Source organism: Capricornis sumatraensis, chromosome 8 (assembly GCF_032405125.1).
Source record: "Capricornis sumatraensis isolate serow.1 chromosome 8, serow.2, whole genome shotgun sequence".
Taxonomy (NCBI): domain Eukaryota; kingdom Metazoa; phylum Chordata; class Mammalia; order Artiodactyla; family Bovidae; genus Capricornis; species Capricornis sumatraensis.
In genome coordinates, this window is record NC_091076.1 from 111,197,894 (window position 1) to 111,213,993 (window position 16,100).

Consider the following 16,100-nt stretch of genomic DNA (forward strand, 5'->3'; position numbering starts at 1 on the left):
GAGTGTTAGTCGCTTCAGTCATGTCTGACTCTTTGCGACTCTATGGACTGTAGCCAGCCAGGCTCCTCTGTCCATGGGGATTCTGCAGGCAAGAACACTGGAGTGGGCAGCCTTTCCCTTCTCCAGGGGATCTTGTTGATGAGGGGATCAAACCCAGGTCTCCCTCATTGCAGGCAGATTTTTTACTGTCTAAGCCACCAGAGAAGCCCAGTAGACCCTAAGCATAATCACACATGTCCTCCTAAGAGGGAGGCAGGCGGAGGTCCTTGACTACAGAAGAGGAGAGGGCAAGAAGACCACAGAGGCAGAGACCAGAAGGAAGGGGCCAGGAACTCCCTGGTGGTCCAGTGGTCAGCACACCACATTTCCACTGCCCAGGGTCTGGGTTCCATCCCTAGTAGGGGAACTAAGATCCTGCAAGCCCCTTGGTGTGGCCAGAAAAAAAAAAACAGAATGATGGAACCAGAGCCAAGAAATGTCGACAGCCACCAGAAGCTGGGAAACACAAGAACCGATCCTCGGGACGTCCCAGGCGATCCGGGGGCTGAGACTTCACCCTCCCAACGCAGGGGCCCAGGTTCAATACCCGGTCAGGGAGCTAGAATGCACGTTCTGCAACTAAGCCCGGCACAGCCAAAAAAATAAAAGAATATTTTTTAATAAAAGAAGGAGAAACGATTCTCCCTGGAGACTTGAGAAGGAAAGAGTTCGGCTGACACCTGGGCTTGGGCCCCCCTGAGATGCATTTCAGATGCCTGGTCTCCAGATCTGCAGGAGGACAAACTGCTGTTGTTTCAGCCAATAAGTTGGGGGTAAGTTTGTGACGGCAGCGAGTATGCCCTGCCAACTAACGAGCCCAACAAACGCTCCGAATGCACAGAGGGCAGTAAGTGGGCCCTGGCCTCGGGGGGCGACACGCCGCAGCGAGGACCCATGACAATGACTAGGGTGTGTTCTGAGCGGGACCCTGGGAAGGGACCTGCACCTGCGGCCCTGCTAGCCCGGGTCAGGTGACCCAGGAGACCCCAGGACAGGCTGGTTTCCAGCTTTATTTGTTGTTGCTCAGTCGTGTCCAGCGCTTTGTGACCCCGTGGACTGCAGCACGCCAGGCTTCCCCTGTCCTTCACCAACTCCTGGAGATTGCTCACACTCATGTCCACTGAGTCAGTGATGCCATCCAACCATCTCATCCTCTGTCGCCCCCTTCTCCTCCTGCCCTCAGTCTTTCTGAGCATCGGGGTCTCTTCCAGGAGGCATGCATGCATCTTTCTTGGGCAGTGGGACTCTGCCGCGGCTCTGAGCCCACCCGGGCATGGGGGACACGGGGGTGGATGCAGGGCTCCTCACCTCGCCTGCTGGATGAACTGGGCGGCCTTCTCGGCGTACTTCTGTGCAAGGGCGCTCAAGTCCACGGGCTGCTCCACGATGTTGAGGTTTTCGTACAGAGGAAGGGCCATGTCAGAGTAGCAGTCTCGCTCAAGGCTCCTGTGTGGAAACCACAGACGGTAGAGCACTCATTCCCACGACCCGGGTAGTCACGGAGTCGGACAAAACGCCGTGATGCGGCGATGCCCGTGAAAGCAAAGCATCGAGCAGCCTGGCCCAGGTGCTTTGTCCAGCCTCCCACTTCCTCTGAGTGTAAAACCGATACAATGCCTCCATCCACTCCCTTCCAGCAGAAGTGTGCCCGTCTTGGGCAAGCCTGGCTGCTGTATGAGGCTCCTAACAACTTTTTTTGAGCTAGGATGTTATTATTCCTATTTTGCTGGGAGAGAAATTGAGGTCTAAACAAACGGAGATACTCAAGCAGAGTCCCAGAGCCAATCAGTAGCCTTGACTTTTCCCATGGACCCCACCCTCCCAACTCAGGGAGACCCAGGTGGACGCTCCAGCTCCCCGTCACTGCTCCACTGTGACAGGTAAGCGCCCTTCCCTGGACAATCAGGAGAAACACTTGCCTCGGTCCATGGGCACACAGACCACAGATCAGCACGCAGGGAGCTTAGAATGCAACAGTGTCTCAATAAATGGCCATTATTACACTAACTACTGCGTTCTTCATAAGCCACCTGAGACTCACTTGCCCCAAGCGGCTCAGACACCTGCAAACCTTGCCAATAACCACAGTGCACGCTCTGAACAGGCAGAGCGCCCGGCTTTATCACCTGGTTACGGTATATCGCCTTTTTCTGATAGGAAACGTGTTGCGTGCTCATTACAGAACATGGGAAAAATACAACGAGAGAGGAAGAAAAATGAAAACCTCTTAATGGCACAACCGCAGTGGATGAACCATCGTCGCCCTTCTGGCGATTTCCTTTGGGGCTACTGGAGGTGTAAATACAGGCGTAGTTCAGACCCGTGTTGATGGTTTGCTTCCTGCTTTTTCCACTTACTATTCTATTGTGAGCACTTCCCCATTTCACTGAAAACGTTTTGAAAGCATCCTGTTGAGTGCCTGCGCGGCATTCCAACGCTGGGACGCGGCTTATTGCGGGCGGGGGTGGGGCGCACCAGGAGCCCTGCGGGCTTTTCCTCCATCTCCCTCCTTCTGTCCCCTGGTGGGACAGGTGCGTGGTCCAGGACAAGAGGAGGGAGGCCATCCGCGTGAGACCTGGTGGCACCCCCTCCCCCCACTGAGCTCAACAGTCCAAGGAAACTGGAAAATTCCAACTAAAAAAGTGCTGTCCCCTCATCGCCACAGAAAGTGTTCTTGCCCGCCATACACAGAATGTGTTTAAAATTTGCACTAAAGGTACGAGACCTTTCTTTGCTGCGGTTACCAGTCCTCCTCGACTTCTCTTGTCTCCTCTGGATGGACCAAACCCCCCGGGACTTCCCCTTGCTCTGATGCCCAGAGCCAACACCTTGGCCAGAATTACCTGGATGGTCTATCGCCCCGGGGACACGCCGGGCAGGGGGGGTGGTTGTAGCCGGGGGTGTCAGTGCAGCCCATATCGTGGCTGTACGGGACCCCAAAGTAGTAGTCAAAGCCTGGAACAGAAGCACCGGTTAGGCTGGGGGTCTGCACTCTTACACCCAGGACAGAAATTTAATTTTCCATGATTTAATTCTGCAGTGTTATGAGTGTGTAATTAAAAGAGGATTTGATGAATATCCCTCGGTAAGTATGCAAGGAAAACATGTTGCTGGCTCCTGGCCGCAAGACTAGATTTGCAAAACATCTTGTGATTAGAGTTAACCCGAAAGGGAAGGAAGCGGGGAGAATTCCTGGACTCCTACCATGCCCAGTGGTGTCCTGGACACAGCAGGAAATATCTGGGGCAAATCTACGAACTGCATGACACTTTGAGGGATAAAAGACATTCTGCCCTCAGGAAACTTCCCATCTGAAGGGAGATAAGAAATAGAGATTTAGCTTGAAGAGCTGGCTTCCCAGGAAGCCAGCAAGAGAGATCAGAGGAGGAAGGCACCCCAGGATGCTGGGAGTGGCGGGGCTGGGGTTGAGACGGGAAGCTCAAAATGCTTCTCAAAATAGCTGGCGTCTCAGCTGGATGCCGAGGGCTGGCAGGACTGGACCTGGGACGGGGGAGGACGTGAGGGTCAAAGTGAGACCTGAAACCCCTGTGTTGACCTTTTTCTGAGACCCCTCCGCTCATCCCATCCCTACTGCAGCACAAGCTCCCGTGTGACGTTTTCACAGAATTTCCCTACCCAACCCCCAAGTCCCTGCTTCAGTGAAGCCCGCAGACAATTTGACCTCGGACCACATGGGGCCTCACTGGGGCCAGTGTTCTCTGACACGGGAGAACTGGGTCAAGGAAAATGCTGATGCCCTCGCGATGAGTGGGCCCCGAGGGGAGACAGAGGGGGGCCAGGACAGGGCCAGGCGAGAGGCATGTGAGAGAAGACGCAGCCCGAGGTACCCCAGATGCCCCCAAGCGACCCTGTGAGCGAGGATGTCTTGACTCAGGAGAGAGGCCGCCCAGGATGAGTCTCCACACAGACACCTCTGTTTCCCAGGTAACCAGTGCCCTGGGGAATCCTTACCACGGAAGCTGGGGTGGTGAGATCCGTGGTGCCCAAGATGCCACTTCCCTGCAGAAAGACAAGAGAGAGAGGCTCTCAGAGGAGAGCCCGAGGGCCCCGCCCCGCTGGGGCGCTGAGCACACGCTCGGGTGTCCACCGTCTTTGCCCTTCCCTGAGGACTCGCAGAGAGGCTGTACACGCTGTGCCAACGCCCAGCCTGACTCTCTGCGGCGGAGAAGGAGTCCCCAGGGAGGCAGAAAGCGAGCCAGGATGACTCAGGACTCACACAGGAGATGGCCCAGGGAAGGAGAAGACGGGTTACCAGGAGCCCAGATGAGTGAGCAGGCTGAGCTTCTGCCGCAGTGAGGGTGGAGAGCCCACGGCAACCCCCCCCCCCATCACGGGCCGCTCTGTCGCCTGGCGCTGGGGACCTTGCCAGGGACCCGGCGAGCAGGCGCCCCGCCCACGGGGCCCCAGAGATGCTGCTCGCTCCTGGTGTCAGCATCTCCCGCTCTGGCCAGCAGCAGCCGCCTGCAGGGGCTGAGCGAGGGGCCTGGGACCGCCCCCCGCGGCCTGGCGGCCGGCAGATCGGAAACTCAGACGCACCGCACCGCACCGCACCGCACGGCGGCTCCCGGCCCTGTGAGCGTGCTTGCTGGGGACGCGTGGCAACCCCGGGATTTGCTGCCCTGTCCGTCCTGCTCTGACGAACCCAGGCGGCGAGGGGATGAAGCAAAGGTGCGGTGCGCAGACTGAAACGGCAGAGTGTGAACCAGCATGAAGGGCGGAAATGAACAGGCAACCGCAGGAGTCTGGCTCAGTACATGCTCTCACGTGGCCTCCATGAAATGCTTCCGACCCATCTTCTTTAGACGAATGCATGCGCCCAAATAAAGACCTGCTGCATTCACACCAATTGTGTATGGGCGGGGGGCGGCGGGGAGGGGCGAGGAGGGGGCGGGGGCGGGGGGCCGCGGAGGGGCTGGAGGAGGCCCTTCTTGCAACTGGTCTATAGGTTTGGGGGAAAACATGCAATATGAAGTTAGGGGAAGTGAAGTAAGCATTAGATGGACTACTTAGATTCAGTATGATGTGGAAATACAAAAATACAATTTTAAAATTCTTTCTAAAATGACAATAAATATGTAAAATTACACACCCAGGAAATGTAAAATAATAGGAAAGGCAGAAAAGTAGGACCGAATGGTAAGTATACAACTAGGGAAAAACCCATTAACACAGACCAAGGCTAGAAGCAAACAGGGGCTTCCCTGGTGGTTCAGTGGCTAAGACGCCGAGCAGGGGGCTCGAGGTCAATGCCTGGTGAGGGAACTAAGACCTCACAGGCCACAGTTAAGAGTCTGCATGCCACAACTAAGGATCTTGCAGGCTGCAACTAAGACCCAATGCAGCCAAATAAATTTGAAAAAATAAAAAGATTATAAGCAAGGAGAGAGTGGTGTCAGTGGGCCCCATATTCCTTCAGCAGGCTTTTAATTTCCCCTGTAAGTGTGCTTCTGGGAAAATCATAGTCTCAACAAGGAGATATGCTTTGGTATCTTGTCCCAGAAACAAATGAAAGAAGGTATGGTGAGGGGTGAATAGTTGGTCTGTAATCGGTTGCCTTCCTGGGGCTGAAAGGCTTGAAGAGGGAGGGGCAAGGACGATCCAATCCAGCTTGAGAAGAACCCATCCCCCTACCCCACTCTTAGGGTCAGAGAGCCTAGACTCCAAAGCCCTTCCCCCGGCTGGGAGTCACGTGGATGCAAGGACCGGCTCCCGAGGATGCTCAGCCCACACTGAGAGCCTCACCGGGATCCGTGCCTCCAGGCATGGAGACAAGGGGCCGAAAGGAGAGCAGGTTGGGACCTTAACGGTCCCGCCTCCTGCGGACTGGGGCTCATCCTCACGGACAGTGCAGACCCCCACTCTAGTCTGATGGTCTGAAGCATATGCCAGGCTCCTTGACCCAGAGCGGGGGTCGAGCGGACACAGAAATGCCTGCTTCCTGCAGGCCGTGACCACATCCTCGCGGGACCCTCGTTGCCACATCACTGTGCAGAGGCGGGGAGGGCGGCGGGAATCCTGCGGGACCCGCTGTCGGAGAGTTAGGAGAAAAAGCACAGGCGTTAACAAACGGTATTAATTTTCCTGACTTCACTCTGTACGACAGGCTCGAGGTTCCTATTTACAGGGAAGTAATGGAGACGCAGAGGTGGAGAGCGGACAGGTGGACAGAGGAGGGGATGGAGGCGAGGGGCCACTGGGAAGCCAGCATGGACACATACAGGACCACGTGCAACAGAGAGCCGGGGGAAGCCGCCGTGCAGCTCCGGAGCTCCCCTCCGCGCTGTGATGACCTCGAGGGGCGGGATGGGGGTGGGGGGAGGCACACAGGGAGGGGGTATATGTGTAATTGTGACTGACTCAAGCCCATGTATGGCAGAGACCGCCACAGCATTGTAAAAAATTGTCCTCCAATTTAAAAAAAGCGCAGGTGGGCTGAGGATGCCCCTGGGATGCCGGGTTGTCTTGGCCACTGTTGAAAGGGGCGGGAGGAACTAGCGCTGTACGTGGTTTAGTCCACGATTGTGCTCAGCTGCTAACTCATGTCTGACTCTTTGCCACCCCACGGCCTGGAGCCCACCAGGCTCCTCTGTCCATGCTATTCCCCAGGCAAGAACACTGGAGTGGGTTCCCTTTTCCTCCTCCCGACCCAGGGGTCAACCTGAATCTCCTGGTTCTTCTGCATGGCAGGAGGATTTTTACCACTAGCAGCACCTGGGAAGCCCCAGTCTACTGTTGGGTCTCGTCAATTATTGACACTGAGAGCTGAAGGCATTTCTAGGTCCCACAGCAAGAAATGCACACACAGGCAGACTCAAGCAGAAGAGATGGCTCTGCAGACGTGAAGGAAGCAGCCAGCACAGGAAGCGCAGGGGACGGGGGTCCAGGCGGCGGAGGTCACATCACCTATCATCCCCGTGACGTAGCCAGCCCCCCGCAGTACTTCGGCCAACGTGGTCTCGTTGAGTGGAAGGCCCCCCACGGACGTGACCGCAAAGTTGTGAGTGACCCCGTTGCGGAGGCCCAGCCGGCCGGTGAGCAGGGCCGCCCGGGAGGGCGAGCAGGTGGAGGCCGCCGCGTGGAAATCCACAAACCTGGGGGGAGAGGAGAATGATGGGGGTGTCCAGACACAGAGAGCCACAGCAGTCACCTCCCACTCAGTTCCCAGGGCCCTGGTGCTGGGGAGGAGCGCCAAGATATCCAGGTGTGGGGCGGGTAAAGAAAACGACAAACCTACACAGCGTATTAAAAAGCAGAGACATCACTTTGCCAACAAAGGTCCGTCTAGTCAAGGCTATGGTTTTTCCAGTAGTCATGTATGGATATGAGAGTTGGACTATAAAGAAAGCTGAGCTCTGAAGAACTGATGCTTTCGAACTGTGGTGTTGGAGAAGACTCTTGAGAGTCCCTTGGACTGCAAGGAGATCCAACCAGTCCATCCTAAAGGAGGTCAGTCCTGGGTGTTCATTGGAAGGACTGATGCTGAAGCTGAAGCTCCAATACTTTGGCCACCTGATGTGAAGAGCTGACTCCTTGGAAAAGACCCTCATGCTGGGAAAGATTGAGGGCAGGAGGAGAAGAGGGAAACAGGTGAGATGGTTGGACGGCATCACCAACTCAGTGGACGTGAATTTGACCAAGCTCCAGGAGACAGGAGAGGACAGAGGAGCCTGGTGTGCTGCAGTCCATGGGGTCGCAGAGAGTGGGACACGACAGCAGTTGAACAGCAAAAAAGAAAATGAAGCCCACTGGTATTTTCCTGGTGGTCCGGTGGTTAAGATTCCTTACTTCCATCGCAAGCAACAGGGTTCAATCCCTGGTTGAGGAACTAAGACTCTACAAGCCTTGCAGCGTGACCTCCCCGAAAAAGAAAATGAAGCCCACAGAGAAAGCGATTAATCCAAGGTCACATAGCTAATTCAAATAGATTTAACCCAACGAATTGAATGGACTGTATATCCCCTTTGTCTGTAGACTGTGTATTCTGAATTCACCTGCTCAAAGTTCCTGTAACTCCAAAATCAGTATTCATGGCTCTCACGTGCCAAGCAAGTGCCCTCCTTGTCACAGGCAATTCAGTGCCATTGTTTTTGTAACTGTTTTCTTTCTGTTGATGATTTTACTGCTTAAAACAATCCCAAGCATGATACTCAAGATCTGGCCAGTGTGTCTAAGCTTGAGAAGGCTGTGATGGGCCTTATGGAGAAAATACATGTGTCAGACAAGCTTCATTCAATAATAAGTATGGTGCTGTTGACCTTCAGTTCAATGTTGATGAATCAAATATACATATATATATATATATATATATATATATTAAATAAGTTACTCAGTCATGTCTGACTCTTTGGAATCTCATGGCCTGTAGCCTCTGTGGAGAAAGAGCCAGGCTCCTCTGTCCATGGAATTCTCCAGGCAAGAATACTGGAGTGGGCTGCCCTGGCCTTTATCAGGGGTTCTTCCCGACCCAGGGATCGAACCCGGGTCTCCTGCACTGCAGGCAGTTTCTCCACCATCTGAGTAACCAGGGAAGCCGCCGGTGGCTCAGATAGTAAAGAATCTGCCTGCAGTTCACGAGACCTGGGTTCGATCCCTGGGTCGGGAAGAACCCCTGATAAAGGCCAGGGCAACCCACTCCAGTATTCTTGCCTGGAGAATTCCATGGACAGAGAAGCCTGGTGGGCTACAGTCCATGGGGTCAAAAAGAGTCAGATACGACTGAGTGACTTTGACGCATATATTAAAGGAGATGTCTTTAAACAGAAACACACGTAAACCCAAGTTCTGTCCTGATCGGGTGATGAAAATGTTGTCTGCCATGTGAGAAATTAAGTACCCCAAGACTGCCTGGATGGACAGGCCGTCATAGCTGCTGTGGTCCATGACCCCAGCTTAGGTCATTGGCATCTAAACACCACGCATTCGAGCGAGGCCACCTGGACCTCCCAGCCCAGCCATCTGGCCGCTGAATCTCCCCAGAGTGGCCTCAGTCAACACAAGGCGGAAAAGAACTGCCCACTCAAGAGATGCTTGAACGTCTGACCCCGGGCATCACGAGCTACGATTTGGGGACAGCCTATGACTCAGCAGGTCAGCATCCGGGCCGAGATGGCGGGACAGCAGCCCTCCCCCTTGGGCTCCCAGCCCGGCACAGGGTGGGCAGCACCCGGCGCGTGCAGACTGGGTGATGTCCCCGTCCTCTCTGCTTTCGTGAACACGGTGAGTCTTGCTAAACAGACCAGGCCTCGGCTCCAGAAGATGGAGGGATTCCCGGACACCACGTTTCACGGGGGCACACGGCAAAGAAGGGACACCAGCCCCCAGGGGCAGAGACGTGCCCTGTGAGGACCCAGCCCTGCCGTCTGGAAGCACTGACCTGGGCCTGAGCCACGCTCTTCAAGCAGGTGAGCGATGCCTCCACCTGACAGAATATGGGCAGAGGCTCCCGCACCATGGTGTCCGTGTGCCGGGTGCAGCCGCCCTCTGTCCCCAGGGAGCCCGGGGCCCCGGCTCTGCCTTCACACCCAGCCAGCACCTCCCTCCTGACCCTCTGTCCCTCGTGGCTGGAAGTTGCCTCCCTGCCCTCCCGTCATCGCTGGGCTCCCAGCGGTTCGCAAGCACCAGCTTCCCTCAGAGCATCACGACCTGCCTGCGGGTCGTGGCTGGACCGCCACCTGCTTGGGACGCCCGCGGCTGCCGGGAGGCAGGGAGGCGAGGAGGGGCGTCCTTGAGATCTTCAGAGGGGCGAGGCCCTGCCAGCTCCTCCACCCCAGCGTCCAGCCTCCTGCCTCCTGAACCGCGAGACAAGGCATTTCTGGTGTTTTAAGCCACTCAGTTTGCGGGGCTTGGTTACCGCGGCTCCTGGCAAGGAACATACCACACTACAGATCCCCGAAGTTCACCCAACAGGACAGGGTCCTCGGGCACCTCCCAGCCCCACCTCTGCCTCCCCTCCACCGCAGGCAGCTTGCTGGCCGACACCTCCCTCGGCTGGAGCTCACCCTGCACACCCGGACTCTCTTCCCACCCTTCCGACCTAACCTTCAAAGCTCACCACTGTCACAGAAGCCAGTGAGAGTCACTCAGCCGTGCCCCACTCTCTGGGACTTCATGGACACCAGGCTCCACCATCCATGGGATTCTCCAGGCAAGAACACTGGAGTGGGTTGCCACTCCCTTCTCCAGGGCATCTTCCCGATCCAGGGATCGAACCCGCGTCTCCTGAGCTGGTAGGCAGACTCTTCACTGAGCCGCCGGGGAAGCCCTTGCTGCAGAGGCTCTTATTCCCCAGGAGGAGGACCTTCACCTTGCCTTCTGGGCTCGGGAAGCTTCCTCGCGCCTGAGTGCACACACTGGTCGGACAGCACCTAGGCACTTGCTAACGGGGGTGCCCTGGGGTTGTGGCCACCTGCTCCCTGCCCCCACGCCCGCCCACCCAGACCTGGGCCCAGCAGAGCAGCACAGACCCCTCCCTAATGGTCGGACCCATGACCTATGACCCGAGCATGGCAATTCAGAACCCAAACCTGGAATCTTCTTCTCTTTTCCGTTTTTTCCCAAATTCTTTTTCTTAATATATTTTGTCCAGATATAGTATTCTCTTTATATATATTTGATTTATTTACTTTGGGCGCTGCTAGGTCTTCATTGCAGGACCAGCGCTTTCTCTCGCTGCGGTGGGAGGGCTCCTCACAGTGGGGGCTTCTCTTGTGGAGCACAGACTCCCAGGCACCAGCTTCTCTCAGAGCGTCGCCCCCTGCCCACGGGTCTAGGGCACACGGGCTTTAGTAATCTTGCTCCCAGGTGGAGAGCTCATGCTCTGTAGTTGGGGCGCATGGGCTGAGTTGCTCTGCAGCATGTGGGATCTTCCTGGACCAGGGATCGAACCCGTGTCTCCTGAATTGGCAGGTGGATTACCACTGAGCCACCAGGGAAGCCCCCCAAACCTGGAATTTTCCGACCCAGAGAGAGAGGAATAGCTCTTTCTTCCCCCTGAGTCTCAAGCTACAGTGATATAATCCCAGAAGGGCAAGGGGCTCACCACCCACTGTAACCTGGAGCCTGAAATACTGGCTTAAATGGCCCAGAAGGGCAAACCAAAGACGAGGCCTCTCCAGAGTCGGGTTCACGAGCCGCAGCGGCGCCCCTTCTGTGCTGGGGCTGCAGGAGTCCCGCTGTCACACGGCGATGAACAGGGACGGGGCCTGCAGAACAGCGCCCAGCAGCAGCAGGTCGGTCACTGCCCCCGGGCTGCACGTGGTTCCGGCTCGGGGGTGGGCAGTTCCAGCAAGCGCTCCTCAAAAATGTGGCACAGAAGCTGAGACCGGAGTGTAAATATCCAGCCTGCTCTCCACGTGTGAGTCTGTTGCTGTTTTTCAGATGGGGCCATTTGTGCCGTATTTTAGACTCCACGCGTGTGTGTGCGCTAAGTCGTGTCCGGCTCTTCAACCAGTGATCATCTCTCAGTGGCATTCAACTCTGTGCAACCCCATGGACCATAACCCACCAGGCCCCTCTCACGGAATTTTCCAGGCAAGAAGAGTGGAGTGGGTAGCCAGGCATTCCCTTCTCCAGGGGGTCTTCCCCGCCCAGGAATCAAGCCCAGGTCTCCTGCACTGCAGGAAGATTCTTTATCATCTGAGCCACCAGGGAAGCCCAATTAAAAAAATAATAATCCACTGACTTGATGCGTGCTTGTCTTATGATACTAGAAAGAGCCTCCATTGAGACTTCCCGGTGGCCCAGCGGGTAAGACTCCAAGCTTCCAATGCAGGGGGGCTCGCGTTCAGTCCCTGGTCGGGGAAGTAAGATCCCACACGGCAAAAAAAACAAAACACATAGCTACCATTAATCAAGTGGCTACTACCCTAATCATATTACATATATCATTTCAAATCCTCAGAATTCCATTTTACAGATAAGGAGGGTAAAGCAGAGAGTGTAAGTAACTTTCCCAAGACTATGCAGCTGGCATGAACACAGATGCGTCTTGCTCTGTCTAATCCCTGTTTCATATCAAAGGCTGTAGACCCAGAACCCCCTGGTGGTCCAGTGGCTAAGACTCTGCACTCTGAGTGCAGGCAGCATGGGTTCCATCCCCGGCCATGGAACCAAGATCCCACAACGCAACCAAGACCTGGCACAGTCAAATAAACACATAAATAAAAATAAGCATTAAAAATAAAAAAATAAAAAAATAACAGGGTTGGACGTGGGAGGGAGGCTCCGGAGGGAGGGGGCATATGTGTAACCGATGGCTGATTCATGTTGACGTTTGGCAGAAACCAACACAACTTTGTAAAGCAATTATCCTCCAATTAATGAATAAATTTAAAAAAATTTTAATAAAGACTGGAGATCCCTACACTCGGGAAAGAACAGAGCTGGGATTTGCACCCAGGCCCGTCCACGCCAAATCCACATTCTTTCCGTGTCCCTTCCCACCCGGGAGGAGCCCAGCAGCTGGGCTGGTCCACAGAAGGGACGCCCCTAGAATCACCCAGACACCAGGCACTGGTCTGGGTCTCATGCCCGCTGCTGCCCACCCTGCCGGCCCGACTCACAGACACACCCCCCGTGTGAGCGACCCCCGGATGCCCATTTCCCAGCCGACGTCCAAGGGCAGACAGAGGAACCAATGTCAGCCGGGCCGGTGTGTCTTCTCCCTGAACACGGGAAACCAGAGTCCAGAGTTTCCTTGAGGGGTGAGGAGCCAATGAGCACAGAGAGTTCATGTAGGGCACAGCAAGGGTCCTTGGTCGCTAAACCTAGGCTACCCAGGCAGCTCAGTGGTAAAGAACCCGCCTGCCAATGCAGGAGACAGGGGTTCAGTCCCTGGGTCGGCAAGATCCCCTGGAGAAGGAAATGGCAACCCACCCCAGGATTCTTGCCTGGAGAACCCCACGGACAGAGGAGTCTGGTGGCCTACAGTCCATGGAGCCACAGAGTCGGACACAACTTAGCAACTAAACAGGAAACAGTTGTGAAACTGAGGGGACTTTCCCCACTGTGAGCTGACCTTTGCCAGGGGGTCTGGAATGCCCCAAGGCAGCAGTGACCACCATATCTTCTTGCCAGGTGCTTGCACCCAGTGTCTGTGTCCTCCAAAAACAGGTATGTTGAAGCCCTTCCCCCAGAGTCATTGTGTCTGGAGGTGGGGCCTTGTAGAGGTAATTCCCTTTAGATGAGGTCATGAGGGGGCTTCCCTTATGGCTCAGCTGGTAAAGAATCTGCCTGCAATGAGGGAGACCCAGGTTCGATCCTGGGTTGGGAAGATCCCCTGGGGAAGGAAAAGGCAACTCACTCCAGTATTCTTGCCTGGAGAGTCCCGTGGACAGAGGAGCCTGGTGGGCTACAGTCCACAGGGTCGCAAAGCGTTGGATGTGACTGAGCGGCTAAGCACACCGGAAAAAGAAGAGTTTTTCCTCTGCTCCACGTGAAGACACAGTGAGAAGGCAGCCGTCTGCCAGCCCGGGAGAGGGGCCTCACCAGAGCCTGACCTGGCTGGCACCTGGGTCTTGGACTTCCCGGCTTCTGGAACTGCGAGAAATAAATGTCTGCTGCTTAAGCCATCCATTCAGTTGCGTTTGTTATAGCAGCCCCAACTGATATACCCAGGCAGTGCCCAAAACACTTGTCCCAGGTGGACGCCTCTCTGCTTGCCTGGTTTTACCTGCCAACTGTGCTGAGTGGTCTCTCCTTGAATATGCTCATACCATCCTCTTGGAAACGCTCCGGCACATTCCTGTGGAAGGGTGTCACTCTGCGGGACTTCCCTGGTGGTCCAGGGGTGAAGGCTCTGAGCACTCAGTCCTGTCTGACTCTCTGGGACCCCATGGACTGTAGCCCACCAGGCTCTTCTGTCCAGGGGATTCTCCAGGAAAGAACACTAGAGTGGGTTGCCATTTCCTCCTCCAGGGGATCTTCCTGACCCAGGGATCGAACCTGAGTCCCCTGCGTTGGCAGGCGGGTTCTTTACCACTGAGCCGCGAGGGAAGCCCCCACAAGGGTTCACTAGATTCCAGGCGCCACAACGAGAGCATCTTGGTTGCATGCTGCAACTAAGACCCAGAGCAGCCGAATGAATAAAAAAGTGAACGTTTATTTTTTAAAAAGGAACTCTGAGTTCCTCCCCAGACTGCAGGTTCTGTGAGGACGGGGCTTCAAGGGGTCACTCCAGCCCCAAGCAGAGCGCCTCAAGTGACGGTGCTGCTCCAGCAAAATGAACAAGACTTGAAGAGAGAGGCCCCGGTCATTTGATTGGAAAAAGCATGTTAGTCCATTTTCCACATAATCGCTTAAGCGAATAGTTTTAGGGTTCAATTCCTTCCCCACTGGGAGTTAAAGTTCATAGCTTAACTCTCAGCAACAACCTCATGTCCTTTATTTCCAAGTCTTTGATAAGCCCTGGCTGCACCTCCCCCAGCACAAAAAAATACCTGCCAACGCCCCACGCAGCCCGACGCACTGACCTCCAGGCCGCCTTCCCCCTCCCAGCCTCTGCCTCCGTTTGGCAGGGACTCATTAATAAGCAATAAAATGGTCTTGCTCTTTGGAAAGCTTCCTTTGTTTTTTCCCAAATCTTTCTGGGCAGGCTTGGGCCAGTTCACCAACAGGGGTCCTAATTAAAGCCTGAATCGACATTGTAAAGCGGAGCCAGAAACACAGAGCCAGACGTTACAGCAGCCCGTGAACAGGAAAATCAACGCAAATTAAGACACGGCCAGACAGAAACCAAAGCGACTCGCCATTGCATCAATTACTCACGTTAGAATCGGGGAACGTGAGGACAGGAAACAGCCTCGAAAGCCCCAGAGAGACATAACATCTCGAAGTGAACCGTGTCCAGCCTTCGTTTATAGGGAATTTTAAATAGAGGACGAGCCCTGCTCTTTCAACTCTCTAAATGGCTGTGTGACTGGAATAAAAGCTCTCTGGGCTCCATTCATAATTTAAAGGTGTGGAGGTGGAAACGGGCTTTAACGACCATCTGCGGGTGAGCGGCCTCTGCGTGCAGACAGAGGTGGGTGGGGGACCTGGGAAAAGGCAGGAGCAGGACTTCCACGGACTCGGTCAGCTCAGCTGCGACATTGCTGCTGTTCACTGAGAAGGATGCTGAGTGGGACCACTGAGCAACCATAGGCAGGCCCTTTGAACTGTAAGCAGGGACTTCCTTGGTGGTCCGGAGGTTGGGGCTTTGTGCTTCTAATTCAGAGGCACAGGTTCGATCCCTGGTTGGAGAACTAAGATCCCACAAGGGGTGCAGTCAAAAAATAAATAAATAAATAAAAGGAAATGTGGCAGCAAATAGCCCACTTGGTGTGTTTTGCTGACTCATCCACCCCTCCATCCAACCACCCTCCATCCACCCCTCCACCCCTCCATCCATCATCCACTCACTCATCCTTCCACCCATCCACCCCATCCACCCACCCATCCACCTCTCCATCCATCCATCCATCCATTCATACATCCATCCACCCATCCACCCCTCCGTCCATTCACTCACCCACCCATCCATCACTCCTACTCTTATTCTTTTCCCAAAAAAGTCCCTGGCAGCTGAGCTTGGTATGATCCTTGGCAAGTCTCCCATTTCCCTTCCACACTCACCCACCAGGTACTCAACAAGATGGGCACACAACTTATGGCCTGAATGTAGCCCATCTTGGCAACTGTTCCACGTGAGTTTGAGAAAGATGTATGTTTTGCAGTTGTTCAGTTCAGTTCAGTCGCTCAGTCATGTCTGACTCTTTGCGACCCCATGAACCGCAGCACACCAGGCCTCCCTGTCCATCACCAACTCCCAGAGTTTACCCAAACCCATGTCCATTGAGTCAGTGATGCCATCCAACCATCTCATCTTCTGTCGTCCCCTTCTCCTCCTGCCCTCAACCTTTCCCAGCACCAGGGTTTTTTCAAATGAGTCAGCACTTCACATCAGGTGGCCAAAGTTTTGGAGTTTCAGATTCAACATCAGTTCTTCCAATGAACCCAGGACTGATCTCCTTTAGGATGGACTGGTTGGATCTCCTTGCAGTCCA

At 54.9% G+C, this 16,100-nt stretch overlaps 1 protein-coding gene across 1 annotated transcript in view; it reads right to left on the bottom strand.

Annotated features, from left to right (window-relative positions):
- ARSG (arylsulfatase G) overlaps positions 1 to 16,100 on the bottom strand; it is a 101,410-nt gene that overhangs the window by 25,861 nt on the left and 59,449 nt on the right. Inside the window, exons 3-6 of the mRNA XM_068978939.1 lie at positions 6,964 to 7,151; positions 4,012 to 4,059; positions 2,883 to 2,994; positions 1,348 to 1,485 (exon numbers count right to left, since the gene is read on the bottom strand). Coding sequence (XP_068835040.1) covers positions 1,348 to 1,485; positions 2,883 to 2,994; positions 4,012 to 4,059; positions 6,964 to 7,151 — 486 coding nt within the window. The remainder of the gene's footprint in view (positions 1 to 1,347; positions 1,486 to 2,882; positions 2,995 to 4,011; positions 4,060 to 6,963; positions 7,152 to 16,100) is intronic.